Raw genomic sequence first — 21,667 nt, forward strand, 5'->3', positions numbered from 1 at the left:
GTGACTGACAGCCACCAAACAAGGGATCCTGTCCTCAGGACTTACACTCTGTTACAAGGCAGAACATGCACAGTTATGAGAAGCATCTGTCCCTTTCCTCTTGTTTTATCTTACTTGTCTTTTTTCTTATCCAAGCAAGACTAATCAGTAATTGCATGGAACAGAACTGGTCTGCAGCCAGGCATGAGCTGCCCAGAGCTGTTGTATTTGCTGCTGTGTTGCTGTTTCAGACTGACCCTGAACAAGAACAACTTGACCTCTCTGCATCCGGATTCTTCCCACTCCTTGGTTCCCCACATACAGTGAATGAAATGTGGAAAGGATAAATCATGTGGAGGTATTGGTGGTTCTGTACAATTTAAAACCCAATCTATCCTAACACTGGACTTTTACTGTAACAGCTGAATTAGGGATCTGGTTCATTCTGGGCTCTATTAAAAAATCAAAAAGGAGAAAAGACAATATATCTCCCAGTGGGGGTTGAGATCCTTTGACAAGGTCGACACTCTGCTCACCCTGCAGATGCTGTTCTTTGATGTACCATTACAGAAGGTGGGTGGCTCTGCCTTAATTTGTCAGTGTTGCCCCACCAAGGGATTTGTGCTGATTTTGAGGAAAGAGGAGGGTGGAAGGGGAAAGATTTCAGAGAAAGTCATTCAGTGTACCACCTTACCTGGAAATTCTAGTTTCATCAGGGATTTTTCTTTCTCAGTCTTCACAGATCTCTTCAGAATCTGTTAGGTCCTTTGGTTAAATGGTTAAAATAGTTTAAAGTTACGTCCCAGTGAACTGTGATTGATATTATTGTGACAACGTGCAAGAAAGAGATTTCCCCATTCAATCTTGGCACCTCGATTTTTCTACAGTGAGATTAATTTTCTTTCCTAGTAAACACTTTCTGTCACAGTCAGAAACACTCAGAGCCCCAGTCCTCCCTCAGCTCCACTCCCCTCCCACAGTGACCCCGTTAGCAGGTGTGACAGGCTTTGTGTCCCGCAAGAAGCACATGAAAATGCAGGGAGAGCCTAACACTTTATTTAATCCACACTAGCACAGCTCCTGCTGTGGGGTTCATTCTGTACATGTGCTGAGCATACAGAGGGCAGTCCCAGAGCAGTGCCCATCGCTGTCACCACTGTCAGGGCACCCCAGCAACCCTCCTGCCTCAGGAAAGCACAACGGGGCTTTATTGCAACTGTCTTGTTGGCTGCACATGCTGCTAAAATGCCAAAAAGGAGTGATAGCTGACTTGGGGGCTCTCAGAACAGGCAGCTTCAGAGTCGAGCCACAATTCTCGTGAATTTGGCTAAAAATTCAGATACTATGCTGTAAAAAGGCATAATCATCTGAGACCCTCAGCCTTCCCAGTAAAGCTGGAACAGCGTGTGGGCTTCAAACTAGTGTTGTTCTCTTCTAGCTGGATTTATTTAGCATAAGGACTACAGTCTGTATTGCCTCCTGTAAAACACAGCCAGGTTTGTTAGAGTGATTCAGAGTAAAACATGGCCATATCCTTACAAGGAGCTGTTGCCAAGTACAAAATTACACGGGGTAGGTACATCCTCGCAGCTTATTTGTCCCTGGCTTAGGCAGAACTTGCAACAGGCAAGATGCTTTCACAGTTTTGCTCAACCAACACCCAACTCCAGGGTGATATTTTTAATTTTGGTGGTTTTTTTTTTTTCTGGACAAGGGCTTTAGAATCAAGCTTTGGTTTGGGGATAAAAAAAAAATAAAGCGATACATAAAATAAAGGCACATTAATGTAAAGACATTGAGAAAATGGATGGCCCTACAGCATTTATTAACTAGCAGAACATGGAAATGAGCTTAGGTTTTATTTGGTAAGCCTTGATTTCTCCTTATATTCACTTACAGCTTCTTATTTATGGCTCAGCCTGTCAAACACATTCTTAGATAAGCAACTGTTGCTCACAGGACCAATCTAATTACCAGTTCTTTTTATAACGAATGCTGACACCAAGGTAGAAGATGTATAGCACTTGTGCTGCAGCCAATGCCACAGATGATCAGACAGTCCTGAAATTTAAAAAAATGGGGATAAAATGGAAAACGTGTCCCTTTCTTGTCACGATGTTCCTGTTTTTTGTCCAACTCCAATTAAAGCTGAAGAAGAAGAGTGAAAAGCTGGTTCATTTGTAGCTTTGGCACAGAATTAATTGCCAAGAGTTTAGGCTGGATATTTTAGCACTCTGCAGTAATGTTCCATAGGCACATTTCCCTACCACAGACTGGAGCCCTAATTATTTGAAAAGTGCATTTTAAAAACTTTGGGAATTATCCTTCAGGAACAAGCATATCAGAACGCCTTCAAATTGTATTTTAAAGATATTTGAAAAGAAAATCAGCATAGTGTGGGCTTGGCCAAACAGCACAGACTGAGAAACTAATTTTACTTTTTTTGAAAGGACAATGGTTGTGTCCTTGGCCTTAATTTAAATTGTAAAACCATCTTGCATTCTGGTGTTTCTAGAAATGCCAATAAGAGATAGTATTTCTGAAAATCAATGTAGAGAAGCATTGGTCAGTGTGATGGGAATTTCTAAATTCCCCAACTCTTAACTTGCTAATAAGTAAATTGAATAAAAAGAAGGGGAAAAAAGGTGAGACTCCTCAGGTTAGCTTTCCTCTACTTCTAAGCACATGAAATAAATCAGTGGATTAAATTAATTTTCTTTTAAGTTCTGGAGTTTTTCTCCTGAGCTGTTATCAAGCCAGTACCATTCCCTCTAAAATAAATGGGGGGTGTGTCTGTCATTAACCTGCAGAGAAACCTGAGCATCTCATGACCCATGTGTTCCCCCCAGCTTCAGCAGAACCTGGACCAAGACAGCCCTGGGGCTGACGAATACGTGGTTGTGTTTTAGGACCTGAATTGCTTTTTCATGTCCTGTTTAAAATTTTCTCCATTCCTACCATGTGTGTAAGGATGGCAAAGGTAGAGTTAATGAAGCCTTGAGTCCCTCTTGATTGAGGACAGGATAAAGCTGTCAGTGCACCCCACTCCATGACTCAAATGGTATTTTGTTTTTTTTTTTTCCTCACTGGCAACTTCCCACGACCACATATTTTCTGCTCCTTTTACAGAACCAAGTGCTCAGTGGGAATGGGAGCCCAGCGTGGATTTGCCCAGCACTGGTGGGGGGTCCCCTGGAAAATGTCCTCTCTGAATTCCCTTCCAGAGCTGAGGTACAGTGAAACCTGGGACAGATGGTGGGGAAGGCTGGCATCTCCTCATGCATATTGCATTGCATTTGCAGCTACTCACCTCTTGATAATAATATTAAGTGCTACAAAACTCCAAGGCTTTGTTCCCGGGAATGCTGCATTCGATGGCAAAGAATCAATGCTGTAATGCCAATTAAATTTTGAAGCTGGGGAGCTCTAAGTATTTACATCTTTAGCAAGGTTATACTGTAAACAGCTTGATCTCTCTTTTCTGCTGTGTTTAGGGCTGACTTGCAAAGAAATACGTGGTTCTGTTGTGAGTGACAAATCTTGACGCTTTTTTAAAAGCACAATGGGAAAGACATCTGTGGTTATTTCCATTATGCTCCAAGGCATGTTACTGGGAGAGAATTTAGCCATTAATTTTGTTGTATTTACATTATTTATATACAAGAAGAACAAGAGAAATGGCAGCCTGTTTAATGATTATATACATTGTGATTCGGTTGGAAAAATGTGTGTTACAAATGGCAAAACAGCCTGTCAAGTGCATAATTATATGTTGTTCTTTTTTTTTCTTGTCAGGGATCTTTTAATTCCTTAAATCCCACTGCATGATCTCAGTGCAAGATCTGTCCTATACATTATACTGAGGGGGGGAGGAAAGAACAGCATAATAACAGACCTCTTAAATCACATCAGTTCCTGGCCATAGCTCTTTTTCTTCATTTTAGTAAGAGGGTTACCCTTGTAAAATGCTTCCAAAGCAAATTAAAAGATGGAATCTGATACAACAAAACTACTCGACAGCAGGAGAAATAGTAACTTAAATTTCATTCATTGTCCTTGGTCTCAGAAGAGAGAGTGGTGAATAAAACCTCACTCCCTTGTGACTCATTGCTCATCTGAGACTTGGCTTTCAGTAAGAACTGTGCTCTCCTGTACATTATTCTTTCCTGTTCCTGCTTCAGCTCCAGGTAGGAGCGTGAGAAGGTGTGGAAGATGGAGGTGACGGGGAATGCCATGAGGAGGATGCCGCTCAGGATGCTGCTCAGGGCCACCACCTGCCCGGGGATGCTCCTGGGCACCATGTCCCCGTAGCCCACGGTGGTCATGGTGATGACAGCCCACCAGTAGCAGGCGGGGATGCTGGTGAACTCCTGGGAATCCGCCATCTCGTTCTCCACCACGTAGAGCAGGGGCGCGAACAGGGCGATGGCCACGCACAGGAAGAGCAGCAGGAGCCCGAACTCGCGGGTGCAGCGGCGGGCGGTGAGGCCCAGGGTCTGCAGCCCCAGCGAGTGCCGCGCCAGCCGCATCACGTACAGGATCCGCAGCGCCCGCAGGATCCGCAGCACCAGCCCCACCTTGTCCAGGTAGATGTTCCCAGAGCTGGGCTTCTTGGAGCCCACCGAGGTGGTGTCCACCAGCAGCGTGATGTAGTAGGGCAGGATGGCGATTATGTCGATCAGCGTCAGCGGCCGCCGCAGGAACGCAAACTTACTCTTTGCCTGGATGAACCTCAGCAGGAACTCCAGGGAAAACCATGCCACACACACAGACTCCACAATGAAAATGTTGTAGCACATCTGGGAACACTCACCCTGCAGGAAAGAGGAGGAGTTTGTAACCGGCACTGGGTAATAACTATTTTAGTTGGTGCGGTGACAGGAAGAGAGGTTTCTGTGTGGGTTTTCTTAAACCCAAAATATTAAAGGAATCGGAGCTGTTGCTATGGGGAAACACATTGACAATTTGGAACAAGTTATATGCAAAACTTAGAAAGGAACTACTTATTCCATAGAAGGTACTGCTTGGGAATTTCAGGCTTTCTAAATTGCAAACACAAAGAGCCTAACAAGGCAAGATTCAGTTGTACACTAACAAAGTTTTCTTTGGGCATAGAACTGAATGTGCTTAATTATCTTACAGGGAGTGGAACAGTCATGTAAGATTTCAAATACCCTTTGTGATATTTTCCCCCTCTAAAGACAGCTGTAAAATCCCCATTGAAATCAATGTCCTCAGACCTTGTATTTGCTCTGCTCTTCCCAGCACATACCATTTTCCATCCTGAAAAGCCAACTTACCTTTTCCTCCTCCTCCCTCAGGTCAGGCATGGTGCTGATGGATAAGTTCACTGCTGTAATAGTTACAAACAAAACAGACAAACACGCAAACACCTTTCCAGGAAGGCCAGACTGGGGCCTTTCCACCATGTCTTGCAACTTTTTCATGCACAAACCAATTTTTGTCTCCTCTACTGTTTCACCTGTTGTTTCATTTTCTAGGAGGTCATCCTCCCGTTCATTTATCTCTGTGAGCTCCTCCATTTTTTGCAGATATCTCCTTTTACAACACCAGTCCAAGTTGTCTTCCTCAATCCCCCAGTAGAGCAGCTCCTCTTGGAAAGACAGCGCACACATCTCACGCAGGAGCCGAAGTTTCCCGACCCTCAGGAAGGTCAGGATTGTCCTGAACGCCCCCGGGTTGCGGTCGAAAAAGAACTCATTGCAAGTCACATCGTAATCATCACAGATGTTGAGAATGTCGTCAAAATTATTACAGAATTTCAGCTGTCCCAGACGTGTCAGTGGGAATTCATCGAGTGTGGTCCAGGGGAGCAGGTACTTTATGCCCCCCACGTTTATAATGATGTGGTGCTTCCTGTCGTCGGGGTGAAAGCCTTTGAGGAGATCCTCCTGGGGGGGAATTAGCCTGGCTCTTTGGTAAAAGACTCCCTTGAGGGTTTCTGACTCTGGAAAGAATGGGTGGTTGAAGGAAGTATCTGAAGCACAGCTCAGGGCACTATAGTCATAGTCGGAATTTTCTCCAGGCATCAGAGTCATCTTGGAAGACAACTTTACATCCCTTTGCTGCTTCTGCAAGTGTCTTCTGGAACAAAAACCACATGGGGTGAGTAAACAAGAGGTTGTTTTTGAGTTTTGAGCAAATATAGCGATTTGAGCTCAAAAACATTTATGGATGATAAAAACAACCGGGAAGAAAACAGCAGTGGCTGAGTGTGGTCAGAAGACCTTTCTGGGAAGGCTGGGTTTGTCCAGCTGGTTTGTCTATCAAGGGGTGCTCCCATGTCCAGGAGCTCTGCTCAGCATATTTGTCACACTGGGAGCCTTCTCCTGTCTCACATAGAGAGGTCTCAGTTCTCAGAAGATAGAGAGGGAAACAGGAATAGTTCCTCCATGTGGCAGGATATTTCTGGTTCAGAACGGAGGTATAAAAATTATGACAGTGTCACATGAGAACACAGTTCAAGTGCACTTTGTAGAAAAGCAAATTGTATATTTTTATTTAAGTATTACTCATAAAAATCTTGAGTATTTTAGCACCTATGAAGTATATTGAAAGAATCAGAAGTCACTTATGTTGTAGTTGAGTAAATACACACTTAAAAAAAACACTTAGTACAAAACTGTTTTCTAAAAGGCCATATGGAAACAATCTGGGGGGAAAAAAGCCCATTGGTATTGGTGGTCACATAAATGTTTGTATAGAGTTTATACACATTTAATGACGTGGGAACTCCCTTTTTACAGCTTCATTTACAAACGATTGCAAAGAAATACATGATTTCTACCCTTTGGGTATTATTTCAGTTATAGCAGGCACCCAATATGCAGTAATAGGGCTCTGTCCTTACAGGGGGTTGATTAGTACCTGAGAGCCAAAGTGCCTGCACCAACCGAAAAATTCTAACGACAACTTGGAAAATCCCCTTCAAATTCTGCTCACACAACACTGGCATAGAGCCTGTTGAATGAAGTGAACAGAGTTCAAAAGGGTATAAAAAACAGGAGCTGGGAATGCTAAACTTTTGGCCTCCCTAGCTCACTGTATTTTTAAAGTCAGCCTGAAACCTGCCCCTCCACAGGAGGGTGGTGCAGCCCTGCCCCGAGACCTTCCATCTGCACACTCAGCTACAGCTTCGTGCATGGAGCTGCTGGGCTTCACTTGATAAGGGTATTTATTTATTAAGCAGATTGTACAATAAACAGGTATTAATTATGCACCAGTATTTTGACTTTCTAGCCTCGAGTTCACAGGAAAGGAATAAATATTACACTTGATTGGCTTCAGTAGCAGTTCAGTTCCGTTCTTTACCTGGCTGCACTTACCTCCCCTTGGCTGCACACCCTGGGGATACACCCCCTGCCAGGGCCACTTCCTTAACCACAGAACCCTCCTTCTCAGAAGCTGGGCTTTATAAACCACACCAGGAGTGGTACATACCTATTGGAGAAGAAAAACCCATGAATACACAACAGTAAAGGGCTCAAACCACAGCTGCAAATCAGTTCAAGAGCAACAGGCTCTCCTTGCTGCAATGGGACTTACAATGCTGCTTTCCATGAAACACTCCCTCAGTCCTACTCCTAAACTTCCAAGAGGGATAACACTCAACAGAGCAGCTCCTTATACACTTCCAAACAGGTGGGCCCAGGTCAGCTTTGGATGGAGTGGTATTTCCTGCTTCTTCACCTGGATAGAATCATGGAATGACTTGGGTTGGAAGGGACCTTAAAGCTCATCTCATTCCAACTCCCCTGCCATATGCAGGCACACCTTCCACCAGCCCAGGTTGCTCCAAGCCCCGTCCAACCTGGCCTTGGACACTTCCAAGTATGGGGCAGCCACAGCTTTTCTGGGCAACCTGTGCCAGGGCCTCCCCACCCTCACAGGGAAGAATTTCTTCCTGATATCTCATCTAAAACTGCTCTCTGTCAGTTTGAAGCCAGTCCACCCTGATGACACGTAATCCTCTCTATTACTAAAAGGAAATCATTAATTTACTTACCTTTAGGGCATATGGACAAGAAGGTCTACAGGAATATACAAGAATGGACAAGGCATGATTCAGATCTTTCAAGAGTTGTGGTACCATTTCCTGGCCTGAGGTAAGCAAAGAGCTGAGCTTTGTCACCTCACTCACGTCACAAAGTGGGGTCTCTGTTACTACTGACAGCAACCTGAGCACAGCTGTTCTCCATGTAAAAATCTGAACTGTGTTTAGCTCTCAGTGCCTTATCCTGTCACTGGCTTGTGTTGCTGAGTTGCTCTGTCTTTGCTCCAGAGTTATGACTCTGGAAATCCCCTCCACAGAGGATGGAGAGTCTGAAATTCTGCAGTGTGGGTGCAACCAGTGACAAAACCCTCCAGGCCTGCACTCAAATCAGCTTCTCATGGATTTCGGTCTCTCTCTTGCCTCAGGAAAGACTGAGGGAAGGCCTGCTGACCTGAAAGTCTTTTTTCTAGAAAGAACATTAACTTGAAACATACTTGTATTAAAAAGCCACATTACAAGAAATTGTAGCCAATACTGGGATTATCAGTGGAGTTCACAACAGGTGATGGCACTCTGGCATTGTCCACTGGACAAGCTGCAGGACTTGGATAAACAAAGGGATCTGAAGAGAGGGAGGGCTGGCACAGACAGTGCCAACTAGAGCTTATGGAACAGAGGAGCAGCTTAACTTTCAATTGCCCTGCCATACAGTCCATCAGTGAAGCACTCCCAGTGACCTCAGAGCTGGTCTCCTGTTAAAGCATTCCCAAGATAAGATCAGCAGTAATGCCACTGGAATTCGAGCTACAGGTTTGATGTGGGAAAATAGGGAAAACCTGATGTCTGTTTATGTAGGGCTCCTTCTCTTAGAGCAACTGTTGTTTTGTTTGGAAACAGGCATTTTCCCTTCTGCCTCAACCATGTCTGAGGCAGGGCTGGGCCGAGGAGAATAAAGATGATGACTGATATAACACCATGGATAAATGGGAGCTGTTAACCATTTTCCCTTCTGCAATACCAGATGATGTTGGTTAGCAACAACTTATCCTTTGAATCTCAGCCAGGAAAAATGAGGAGGCAGCTCATCTCTGTCACTGGTTTGATCTCCCACCGCATCCACTGTTGACACAATGGGAAGAAATGGGGAGAGGGGAATGTAGATGTTCTCTGTGTGTCAAACACACGCTGTAGCCCCGAGGCAGCAACTGGGAAATGACAGAGCAAAGAAAAATAATTTTTTTCCTTGCTCTCAGCTTCTCGACCTGTGCAAGACAATAAATTGGACAAATTAATCCCCCGTGTGACACACTGAGCGACTGCAGTGATAAAAAGGTGGCTCCTTCCTTTTCCATAACCAGAGCTGGCAAGCCTACAGGTCCCACATAGGAGCTGGTGCCCTCCATGGGTTATTTACACGTTCTTTGCCTCAGATACATGTAGCATCAGATCTATGGGAGAAGAGTGGGAGGAAATAAAAGACAATAAAGAGTTGAAGGAACGGAGGAAGGAGAAAAATAAACGCATACATTTCTCTGTCTGTTTGTTTTTTTTCCTTTGGAAGGTGCCTCTACAGAATGGTGGTCAGTACTGCTTTCAGATGGGAGAGATCTAATTCATGGAAGGGTTTTTTTGCTATTGAGCTTAAAACCCAAGCAAAACGTTTTCTTCCCAAGTTGCAGCCTAATGACACTGGGGACAGCTAATGAGAAATGTGTTAAGGATTAAAGACAACACACTAGAATATAAGGTCACACAGACCCACTGGCCTATAGCAACAATTTCCCCAGCAATTAAACAAGATGAACTTCAAGGATATGCTGGAACAGTAAAATCCCCTGCTCTGCTCAAGGCCCAATGGTAAAATCCCTCCTTGTCTGAGTCAACATTCTGCCCTTGGAATGCTTGGGAGTTACTGAAGCCCAGTCAGCTTTCTGGCTTCCCTAGCTGATAATGTGTTCTCATCTGGGCAAATCGCTTCTCTCTGAGCATCTTTTCCTATTTTGTTTGTAAGCTTACTGGGGCAATAATTGTTTCTCACTACATTATACAACCCTGGTAACTGTTCTGGCTTCCAGAACCTACAGGAATAACTCGCTGTGGAAAGGGCTCTTGGTGACCAAAGTGGGGTGTTGTGCATGGGAAGCAAGATAGAACATATTTTCAAAAAAATCTGTCCTGCACGAGATGATATCCCTTATGTCTGCTGAAGAAATCAAATTAGAAATCTACTGCCCTTACTTGCAGCTAAAATTCAGGAAGGATGCCAGACTCCCAGGCAATGGGAAAAGAATTATTAAAGATGCCCTTCTGAGGGAAAGAAATAGAACTCATGAGTAACATGCTAAAATTCCACTGCAAGTGTCGTTCCCCCCCCCAGTGTCCTCTGCAGTATTTTGAATTCTGCAGTGCATCTCTGATGTAATCAGAGCTCCTGCAAGGAGTCCTGCTCTGCTCCGTGGTGCAGACAATTCAAAGTTGTGCCTGGATGAAAACAAGCATGCAAGGAAGATGCAGAACTGTCCCCTAGACTCTTCTATCAATTCCAGTACCTGGAACTCATCTCTGTTGCTTTTTACCATTTGTAAATTAAGTTTAAATAAAAACAAAAAAAGAGAAAAGTTTCAGATTTTGGTGCAGGTTGAATATGAATATAGTGATTTTTTTGAGAGAATTCCATAAGAAACTGCTTTACAGTTCAGTGATCCTTCCTCCTGTAGCCTTTCCTTAGTTAAGCAGGCAGTAATCCCAGCAGTGTTACATTCAGTTCTCCCCTGGCACAGGATTTCTGGGCTGTACCACCTGCAGGTACCTCCTGACATACTCCAAGCCACACTCACACAGCTCTTTTCAGCCTAAGAACAGATCTCAAACTTCAGCTCTGCTTGCAAAGTGCACTTCAGCCAAATCAAAGTAAAACTTAAAAAGGTCAATGTATAATAAGAAACAAAATTCCCCAGAAAACCAGATAAGCTGAAAAAACGTGCTGCTATCTCTGTGTTGCTCACCTTGAGCTGGACAGTTATGGCATTTTATGACAATTTACAAACTGAATTATGTCAAATATGTTACTCACTGTTTGGTTTTATGGAGCTGAACCTTATTCTACTGATAATAATCAGAAGTGAAATAACTTTGCAGATAAGTTATATCCCCAGGAGAGTGTTCTGAAATACATCAGGAGTAATAACTGTATTTACTCTCCTGCTGTGAAACATATTTATGTCAACAAATTTTAGCAAGTCACAAACAAAACAATTCCTTAAACATAGTTTTTAAAAATAAAGGATTTTATAATTATTTATATAGGTAAATATTTTGCCACTGAAATGAAGATATGTAGTCATGGAAGAGTTATTTCATGCCTCTCCTGTCCTTCTCCCCCCTCCCCAAGTCTTTTCCAATGAAAAAAGTCTGCTAGAAAGACATTGCCTATCAAGAATAGTTCACTTTGATGTGTCAGTCGCCAACGAGCAGAAGTCAGTAAATAGATCAACATAAAAGACATCTCTTAATTATTTTAAAATTAAAGCTAGAAAGGACCTTCAGATTAGGCAAAGCAGAAGAAACTGGAAACACAAGCCTCCATCCTGCGCTGTGCAGACACAGGACCCGTGGAGCGGGAGAGCCGCGAAGGGGAAGCCCGAGCAGCACGAACGGAGCCCGATGGATGAGCCTGGAGCGCCGTCAGCCTCCTCCGCGGCGGGGCCGGGGCAGGGCAGGAACGAGCCGGGCGGTCCCGGGCAGCAGCCGCCCCGCTCCCGCTGCTGGCGGCGCAGCCAGCGCGGCTCCGGCAGGGAATGACGGCGCGGGCGGACGGTCCCTCTCTTCCATCCCTGCGGCGGGAGAGAACCTGTTGCTACAACCCGTGCAGGGACCCCCCCACCCCTCCCGCCGCGCTCCCCGCTCCGGCGGCTCCCGGCGGACTCTCGGCGGGCTCCCGTCCCGCGTTATCCCCGTCCCGAGCATCCCTGTCCTGGGGAGCCCCGTCCAGCGCACCCGCGCCCCCCGGCCGGGCCGTGCGATGCCCGCAGCCCCGCGGCCCCGCGCCGCTCCTGGGAGAAAAGTTCCCCGGGAACTTGCCTGCGAGTTGCCCGCTCGCCGGGCACGGGCAGCGAGCGCGGCCGCCCCGGGGCTGGGTCGGCACCGGCCGCGCTACCGCGCTGCGCCTCCGCTGCGCCGGGCGGGGCGGGCGGGGCCGGGAGCGGGGCCGGGAGCGGGGCGGGCGGCCCGGGCGGGCACCGGCGCAGCCCCGGCCCCCCGCATGGCGCCGAACGGCACCCGCAGCTCCGCACGGACCGGCCGGCGGGGCCGGGGGAGGAGGAGGAGGAGGAGGAGCTCCCGGCGCCGAGGAGGAGCCCCGGGCCGGGCCGGGCCGGGAGGAGCCCCCGCAGCCCCGGCCCCGCTCGGGCAGCCCCGGCGGCGCACAGGTGGCGTCCCGGGCTGGGCAGCCTCGGGAAAACTTCTGTGGCTTCGCCCGTTCCGGGGGAATTGTGATTGCTGGCTGGGGAAGGGGGATTGCGGGTGTCCAGTAAAGTATAAATCGTGTCACGGCTCTCCCCCCGATCCACGGCAGTGGCTCCAGGAGAGCCAAACCTGTGCTTTATTCCTGAGGCACCCTTGCAGCGTCCAGCGGCAATTAACAGCCTGATTCATTGTCAGAGATCTGGGGAGTATTCCGTATCTCTACTTTTTAATGAAATTTGTTTGTCGTCTGGGTGGAAGTTACTCTGTGTGGATTTAGGGCAGTGAATTAAATCTTGGTGCCAGGGTTAGGGAGTCACCGGCAGCTCAAGGTCTGTCACACACTAAAAAGTGCAAACTATTCCCATCCCGTTTGCTGTTGTCCCCCGCGGGTGTGGAGACCATGATACTCCTGAGTTCTGGTTTCTCTTCCCTGCCGAGGCACTGCTCCTGGATGGAATTCCCTGCGGTGATCTGCACCTCCGTGCAGAACGGTGACAGTCACCTCTAAGCTCAGTGGGGCAAGGGGTGTCTCTCCCTGTGAGCATTGTGCACTTCACCCGGAGCACTGCGGGGTCTCATTTCAGGCAAAGTCCTTTGTTGCCATGGCAATACAAATGAAAAATCTATACTATGGTAATTTTAGAAAAATACCTCCTTTTTTTCTAAACTAAATTGGACTGTGGTTCAGAATCGTGTGGGTACACAGAAACAGTCGTGCTGATATTCCTGAGCTGTAGCTGTTGAACAGCAGTTGTGTAGAGGGCTGTCAGCGATGGGCTGTCAGCTTGGGCTGCTTCTCCCTGATATTGCATATGATTTGTGCTTGGCTTTGGAAAGGTTTCTTAGCAGGCTCTCAGCCTTTATCTGCAGCAGAGAGGTGACTGGTTTTACTGATCACGGTGCCATGAACAAGAGTTTTGGCTTTTGTGCGACAGTCTGTAATAATCTCGTTGATGAAAGTCTGTGTTTAAAAGTCTCTGCTGTCAAAGGGGAAGGACATATTAAGTAGGATCTCCCAGGGAATAATCTGGGAACAGTTTTGGTTAGTTTTCTGTAACAACTTGGGTGATAGCACTTTTACTACATTTGCAGTGATTCCAGCATGGAGTGTGAGGCTGAGATTTAAAATGACCCTGACACACTGCAGAGCCCGTCTGAACTCCACACACTGAAATTCCAGGAGGAAAAAATTCTGTAGTATGCCACAAGGAAGGGATATCCCGTGTCAGATGGGGACTATTAGTTAGGCAAGAACACTGCAGAGGAGAGAGAACCTCGGGACTGGAGTGGCTCTCAGCCTGAGCAGTGCTGCAGAACAGCCGTGCTGCTCCGAGCTCTGTAGCAGGAGGATCAGCTGTAAGACATCAGAGGGCGTTATTTCTGTTCCATTTAGCACCAGCCAGGCTTGGCTGGAGCACTCTATCCAGTTTCAAGCATTACACTCACTCTTAAAGAAAGATGTAGGCAAACCAGATAGGAGAATAGCAACCGAAAGAGTAAGAGGCTTAGAAATGTAAGCTGTGAGGAAAGCTGGAATTTTTTTATTTGATCTGGAAAGAAAACACAATATAAGGACATGGCAACTGTCTTCAAACATATAAACACATTTATAAAGATGACAGTAAACAGTTATTCTGTGACCACAAATGACGGGATAAAAAGCAATTTGCTAAAGTGCATTAGGGAGGTTACTTTAGATATCAGGGAAAAAAACAAACAAACAAGACAAAACGATTATCCTGCTAGTAGCTGAAATCTCAGGAGGTTGTAAATCTGTTCAGTGAAGATTTAAAGAAAAGATTAGACAAGCAGCTCTCAGAACTGGCTGTTGCATGCCTGGGGCAGGGAAGACTCCCAGTCACCTTCATTTACCAGCCCACATTTCAGTGATTCCTGGTTGCCCAACAGGTTACACTGATCCTTCCAGGAAGAGGCATAAAAAGAGAACTCATTATCACCCCTTATGATTAATGCAGATCTTTTTTACTAAATCACCTCTGTGATCAGGATCTCGTTACCATCTGGAGACCAAGAGCAGCTCAGGGAGACACACAGAGAGCAGAACTATCCATGGCAAGTAACCAGTTTTCAAATCCAGCTTTGAGCAATAATGACTGAAAATTGTTATTACTCGATGGTCAGTGTAAATATAAATGTCCTGCAATTTGCTTGGGACTCACTGTAGAACTCATCACCTCATTTGGACCCTTGCCTGGCAGATTCAGTTGAGGTCAAGGATTTCACAGACGTGAGGAGTCAGGTGTGAGATCACTGGCTGTGGCCAATATTAAATGTCCTGGCAAAGGGAGCTCTTCCCTCTTCAGGCATGTCTGCCTGCATCCTTCATGAGCACGGAATTCTTGTGGGAAGCAGAAGTGATACCTGCCCCTGAGGGTCCCAAGGAGTGCACTCTCAGTTTTCCTGCAGGGATAACCTGACTGCATGGTGGACTGGCCCAGGATTCCCGGAGTAAATTTACTGCTCTGTGCTCCTTGAGGAACTGGTACTGCCACAGAGAAAAATTTCAATCCCACTTTTATTACTTTTACAGCCTGCGGCTGCTTTTCCTTCTGTTCCTTTGATTGTTGATGTTGAAATCCTGTTCTATGGGTTTCTCTGGCTTTTACAGATAATTCCATCATCATTCTGCAGTCAGGAGCAGTGCTGCCAGCAAACAAGGTATTCCAACTTCACAGCACCTTTCACCTCTCACTTCCCAAACAAAACAGGAAATTAAATTCCTCTCTTATAAACAGAACTTAAATATCCACATGGCTGAAAGGTGAGAATTTTCCAAAACCAAGCTATGACCAAGGATTATTCACAGAACTTATTCATCAGAAAATTTCACCTATTGAATACAATACACAAATGCTATCTGCTTGAGAACTCTGTTTACAGAGACAGAAGCAAAATTCTTTGAAGAAATAATGGATGGCAAATTATTCACCTGGTCCTAGAAAACTAAATGCTTTTGCCTTTTAAGGATGCCATGTGAGGTATATGCAAAGTGTTAGGCTGGAAGTGGAAAGCACAGACACTGCTGCAAAGAGGTTCAGAAAGGTCTCAGAAAAACCACATGACAAAGCCCAAGGTACCTTCTGCCAGCCAGAAGAAATTGGTTAAAAGCCTCAGAATTGCTGTTCCAAGTGTGTCTCAGAGGTCTTGGTGCTGCTGCCCTCAAGGACATGGACCAGGTCCTGGTGTGTTTGGGTCTGGTGCCTTTTTCCAAGGAATGCTAAAGATTTCCTCACCTGCCTTGCTTGAGGTAAGGTAATTTAATCACTTTATGCTCCCTTTGTTGCCACTTGAGACGCATTTGAGCAAATGTGGTTGCTCACCTTAAGGTATGAGAATAAATTGTGTCTGTCTCCACGGGTGAATCAGAGCCCAGTTCAGTGTAAAGGGAATCCCAAGGAATTCTGGCACTGCTGCTCACATCTGGTCAGCAGGATCCCACCTGGAATCACTTGCATTGGCTCACAGAAGGTCTGCAGCACGGAGGGGATTAAATTTAGACATCTTTCTGTCACCTTTAATCCTTAAACAAATCCTCAGATGTTTGTGTTTGGAGAAAAGCTTTCCTTTAGCTTCTTTCCTTGTACAGTTTTCTGGGAGTTTTGTGCCCGTGCATGGGCAGAACCAGGCCCTTCTCCTCTTCTGCCTCTGTTTGTCCTTACTGCAAATCCCCCGGGGGAGCTCCTGCACGAGCTCCTGCAGTCGTGTGGTGTTAGTCGTGGCACTGAGGGAGAGAGGAGTAACACATCCCTCCTCCATCTGCAGCCCTGGAGATGTGCTGTTTATGTTTGCAAGGTGGCCGATGTGACTAAAATTAATTTACAATCTCCCGAGATTTTACTCCAGTACCTCGTGCTGCCAACCTCCCCCATATTCCCTCTGCAGATCCTTGGCTGGAGAGTGTGTGCTGGTACCTGTGAGCTGCTGGGAAGTGTCTGAGTAGGATCTGTTGGTGGGCAGGGCACCAGAACCAACATAAACTCTTACTCTACAAAGAAACTGGGAAATGAACAGGGAATGAACAGAAAGAAGTCAGGAGCGTGGCTGGGCAGAAAATTCTTTTTAATTTAAAAGAGTACAGAGGTGTGGATGTGCTCAAACAGCCTTGCAGGGGTTTGGTTTGACCTTTGCAGCTTAATGCTGTATCTCAAGTGCCTGGCTGTGCAGCCCTCTGCTCCCATCCAGATTGCATCCAACCCTGGAAAATCCTCTAAGTGCATGAGTGAGGAGAGGAATCTCTGCATGCATACACTTTGCATGTTTTGCAAAATTCCTGCCTAATCTGGATGTGTGATTAACTCACTAGCAAAGGCCGAAGAGGAGAGTTTCCTCCTGCAGGTGACTCTTGTGGCACTGGATTCCTTTGCAGCTGAGGTGTACAACTGTAGCTATGGCACAAAACAGAGAATCAGCTTCAAACTATCAACATTCCAAAATATTTGGTAAAATGCAGAACTTCAGCTGTGTTTAAATAATTCATTTCTATCGTGTACCAACAAGACCAGTGAGAGTGTTTACAGGAGAGGAAGGTTCTTGGGCTGAAATGAGTTTCAGGGAACTGCTGTATTGGAACTATCAGGGGCAGTGGATTATTTATCATGGCTCTGGCAGACTTCCAAAAACACTGCACGTTTTTTTTCAGGTTACTGAACTGAAAGAGCCTTGCAAGGATAAGAGAAATGCCTTCCCAAGCATGTGCTTCAGCAGCAGTATTGTTCAGCTTCATGAGTAAGAATGGGTAATGCTCCTAAATACTTCATTACTGCATCTGCCTCAGATTAGTCAAAGAAAATCATCATTCTTCTTCTGTGTTCAGGCACTGAAAACATGTGGGTGTATTCCTAGGGTGTACATGTGGTTCTGGGGTCGTGGGTTTGCACCTGACTGATGCACACATGACTCCAAGCCCTCTGCAAGGAAACTGGAGAAATCCGGGCTCAGCCATTCCCTTCTCCTACTGCCTTTCAACCTGAATGGGAGTCTCTCAAATTAACAACCTTCTACTGTCAGCCTTTTTGAATTTATGGGCAGGAAAAAGAAACAGAGAGGTCAGATGGCCCTGGTTCAGAACAGAACCTGTGCCATGAAACACTTTAAGGGCGAGAGGGCCCTTAGTTCCAAACTAAATTTATTGGTTCCCTGATGATAGATTGCTCAAACTGCCAAAATGTCACCAGAGGTGACCAGGCACACAGTTTTCAGGCATTTGTTTCTGTTCAAAAATATAGGTAAGAAGAGATGAACTTCCATTACATTTCTTTTTCTAGCTCAGTCAATTTTTAATACTCGTGATACATTCACTGGATGTGAAATAATTATCTTAGTCATAATACCTTTGATTCAAACAATAATATATTTTGTGTTGCAGCTTTTAAAATGATTTTGATAGTATAAAGGAAAAATCTATTAGGCAAAAGCCATCATGCATGACTCCTGTAATTGCTGTTACTAAAAGCTGGGGGCATACAGTAGAATTGAAATGATTTACTTTCATTATTTCTGCAAATAAACACAATAAAGGCTTAATCCTGACGTTTTTCATCCACAGCAACCTCATCCTTTCCAATTTTACCCAGTAAATTATAACCTGGAGAATTTGTATTGTTTAAGTGAGCAGGTAACTCACGTAATGGAGAATACACCCTTTCCATGAAAAAATTCCTCCTGATGTCCAACCTGAACCTCCTCTGAGGCTGTTTTCTCCCCTCCTGTCTCTGGCTGCAATGGCACCAGTAGGCAGTGGATGGGGCACTGGGAGATGGGGCAGAGAGCTCCTCTGCAACACCAGTGAAATTCCTGTACAGTCTGGGCTTATTTTCACTCTGAACTTTCTTGTGTCTGCAAAGCAGAACATTTTCAATAACAAAACCTGCACGTGTTCTCTGCTGGAAACCTTCCCTTTGGAAAGGGAATCAGCTGGAGAATAAGTGGTAAAACAGGCCCCGAGAGGCTCAGTGGGACAAGCAGATAATTCTGTTTGGAGCGCAGTCACTCCTGTAATTGCAGTCCCAAATCCCAGGGGGAAGTCTCTGAGTGGGCATTTGCACAGGAATTTCCCACCTCTGCTGCACGAGGTGGAACAGTGGAAACTCTGAGTACCCAAACCCTGCAGGTGCTGGTGTGTGGCAGGCAGTTGTGAGGACAAGATTCTTGCTGTTGGCTGTGCTGCTCATGGGCTGCTGTGCCCACATGGCTGTGCCTGGCAGATCCATCAGTGTCCTGCTGTCCCCATGGGATGGTGCCTGGCAGATCCATCAGTGTCCTGCTGTCCCCATGGGATGGTGCCTGGCAGATCCATCCAGTGTCCTGCTGTCCCCATGGGATGGTGCCTGGTAGATCCATCAGTGTCCTGCTGTCCCCGTGGGATGGTGCCTGGCAGATCCATCAGTGTCCTGCCTAGTGGGTCCATTGGTGTGTGAGCTTTGCTGGATTATGGGCTTGAAGTTGTGCAGTGCACTTTTGATTTAAAAGGCTTTATGAGTGGTTGAAGCTCTGTAGAGAAAAAAACAAACAAACAAACCAACCAGAAATATTTGGCAGTGGTAACCCAGGAATCTGGGTGGGGAAGTGCAGTCTGGCTCTAGGGATAGAGCTTTTCACCATCCACCACAGCTCTCCTTCCCAGGGCTCACTGTAGTTCCACATCTTTTTACAAGAGCATGGAGTGACAGGACAGGGGGAATGGCTTCAAACTGACACAGGGGAGGTTTAGATTGGATACTGGGAAAGAGTTCTTCCCTGTGAGGGTGGGGAGGCCCTGGCACAGGTTGCCCAGAGAAGCTGTGGCTGCCCCATTTCTGGAAGTGTCCAAGGCCATTCCATGATTCCATGGTCTCTAATGGTCTCTAATGACAATTTAGAGTAGTCCCTCTGACCTGGAGCCAGACTGTGGGGTTTTTGCTCTCTGTGAGCAAGGCCATGTTTTCCTGTGGAGCCTCACAGGGCGGTTTTGCATCCCGTGGAAGGAATGACCTCGGATAGATGGAATAGGGTGAGCTCTGCCCACTCAAAATAATAAAAGAACTAGTTAATTTTTAGGTGTATGTAGCTCTGAAATAAATGCTTTTGACTCTGCTTCTAAAACTTCCCTCTGGGTTACTCTCTTTTTTTTCAAAAAGTATACAGCACCACTGTTTGCTTTCTAAATTGATAATTAAATCTTCCATGCACTTTCATGGCTATATGCTGAACTTTAACATCTCTACTGCTAAATTCAGATTATTACTTTCATCTTATTATGATTCAATAGTTCCTGAAATTATTATCAGTTAATAAAAGAAAATACGGTGGAGTCCAGGCAAGGTATCTCATGGAGAGGTTTAGTTTTCTTAGCATGTGAAAAAAGTCAATGTAGATAAATTCAAAGTTAAACCAATGTGTGATTCTTCTAATTCAGAAATGGAACCTCATATACTAGAAGCAAGACATGCATAATACAGTTATCATACCTAATTATTGTTCAGCTGTATGTCTTGCTTAGAGCAAAATTGCCACAAAATGTAGACCAGCTTTCTGCTTAATAAGATTCTTTTCCTTCTTATTAAGTTTATGAAATATTACTCTAAAAATAATTCTTGTAGAAATCATAAGAGTAAAATCAGGTTCTTCATTGGTGGGTTACTGTGCATTAGTCATTCATATTTACTGAACTTCTGAAGCTCATTAATTTCTCTAAAAATAAATATTATTTTTTGACATTTCCTGTTTGGTTATAATTTTGCCTGGCTCTAGTTCCTGACAGGAACCCACCAGCTGCACACCTTTGCAGTTTGGTCATGGCAAATTTCTGCTTGTTGTCTCCACTGAAATTCCTGTCAGAACTCCCTCAGATCCAAGGAAAACTGGTGTGGGCTCACAGATAAATCCTGAACAAGGTCTCAAATAGACTCTGAGGCTCTTTTGTAGCCCTTGCTCTGTAAGTCCTGTAGCACTCAGAGCTTTTGCTCATCTTCTGGCACAGTGTGGGCAGAGTGGAAGTTCACAGATGATCATGGCTCTTTCTTTCTTGGCCTGGATTTTGGCTTCAAATTTTGAGCATCGTGTGGTTTCATTAGCACTGAATTCTGTTTGTCCTCAGACAGTAAGGACCAGCCCCACTGCTGGGGCTCCTGGAAGCTGCCACAAAACAAATAAAGAGGAGTAATTTTCCAGCATGGGCCCAATAAATCTGTCCTTTTTGCCACTTCTGTGTTTAATCTGGCAAAGAAGGGGATTTGGGGTGTGTACACTGAACAGCTGACTCCTCTGTTGGATCTTGTGGCTGTTGGGAATTGAAGAACAATGTTAGCATTTGTTATTCCTCTCATAAAATAGTGAAAGCAGCAGTATCATGACAAATTTGTTGAAATAACTCACAAATGGGTAGTTCCCCTGGAGGAACAAATACAGCTTAAGGTCATTCCACTCTCCTGTATCTGCAGGTGTTCTAGGACTACAGAAGGTAAAGGTTCATTTTATTTTATACAAATATAAGACAAATCTCCATATTTTCAGTCTCTGTATAATATCTGCAATGTGATGTCATTATTATACCAAGGTCTGATTGCATTGCTGATCAAATCTTAGTTTAGCAGTTGATGGACTGATAAAAAGATATTAATGAGTTCTTGGCCATTACTCTTTTTCTGTCAGACAGTCAAATAAAGTGCAGCAGACCAATTTAATTGGAAAATGGGCACTGGAACATCAACTCAGTGTGTGGTGGAGAGATACCATCTCCTGTATTTCGGTAAGTGACTTAACTGTGCTCTTGTGGAAAGTGTTTCATGTCCAGGGGATGTAGAACAGAATGTAATTGCAGTGGGGGATTTTCAAAATTGCTTCACTGGGGATAGTTTGGAGTCACTTAGGTAGTTCTGCAATTTGTAGTGCAGAGTGTATAAAATTACTTTAATAATTAATTCAGTCAGTTGTTTTTATGGATATACTTCTGGGTGTTTTGTACTGAATTCTGGTTGTGTTTGTTTTGCAGTCTCATTATTCTTGGTTTATGGCTTTACAGCCGTCAGTACCTGAGAAAATTGAACTAGTTATGTCAGCGTTGTCCAGTCTCTCTCTACGCCACTATAGACACAACTGAGAAGGAAAAGGAATAAATTAGCTCAGGCTGCACTGGTATTTCTGTAAGAATTTCACAGGCTGACATAGTTATAGCAAGACAAGCAGCATGTGAAGAGTCAGTTTCTAGAGTTA

The 21,667-nt window shown here is 45.2% G+C and overlaps 1 protein-coding gene across 5 annotated transcripts; it reads right to left on the reverse strand.

The window, feature by feature from the left end:
- Window positions 1–1,013: 1,013 nt before the first annotated feature.
- Window positions 1,014–11,876, reverse strand: KCNG1 (potassium voltage-gated channel modifier subfamily G member 1). 5 transcript variants are annotated; one of them, XM_051802793.1, is made up of 5 exons: window positions 11,534–11,874; window positions 7,546–7,689; window positions 7,326–7,440; window positions 5,280–6,084; window positions 1,014–4,793 (listed from the first exon to the last, which is right to left on the reverse strand). In XM_051802793.1, exons 4-5 carry the CDS (start codon window positions 6,036–6,038, stop codon window positions 4,023–4,025), a joined length of 1,530 nt encoding a protein of 509 aa, XP_051658753.1. In that variant the 5' UTR covers window positions 6,039–6,084; window positions 7,326–7,440; window positions 7,546–7,689; window positions 11,534–11,874; the 3' UTR covers window positions 1,014–4,022. The 5 variants fall into 5 exon arrangements, with proteins under 5 accessions (XP_051658753.1, XP_051658752.1, XP_051658755.1 ...); XM_051802792.1 differs by having other exon boundaries at window positions 7,546–9,255; XM_051802795.1 differs by lacking the exon at window positions 7,546–7,689 and having other exon boundaries at window positions 5,280–6,081; window positions 11,534–11,876.
- Window positions 11,877–21,667: the final 9,791 nt, after the last annotated feature.

The sequence above is a fragment of the Manacus candei genome, unplaced genomic scaffold (assembly GCF_025592945.1).
Source record: "Manacus candei isolate 608988 ecotype Guabito, Panama unplaced genomic scaffold, ASM2559294v1 h1tg000057l, whole genome shotgun sequence".
Taxonomy (NCBI): Eukaryota; Metazoa; Chordata; class Aves; order Passeriformes; family Pipridae; genus Manacus; species Manacus candei.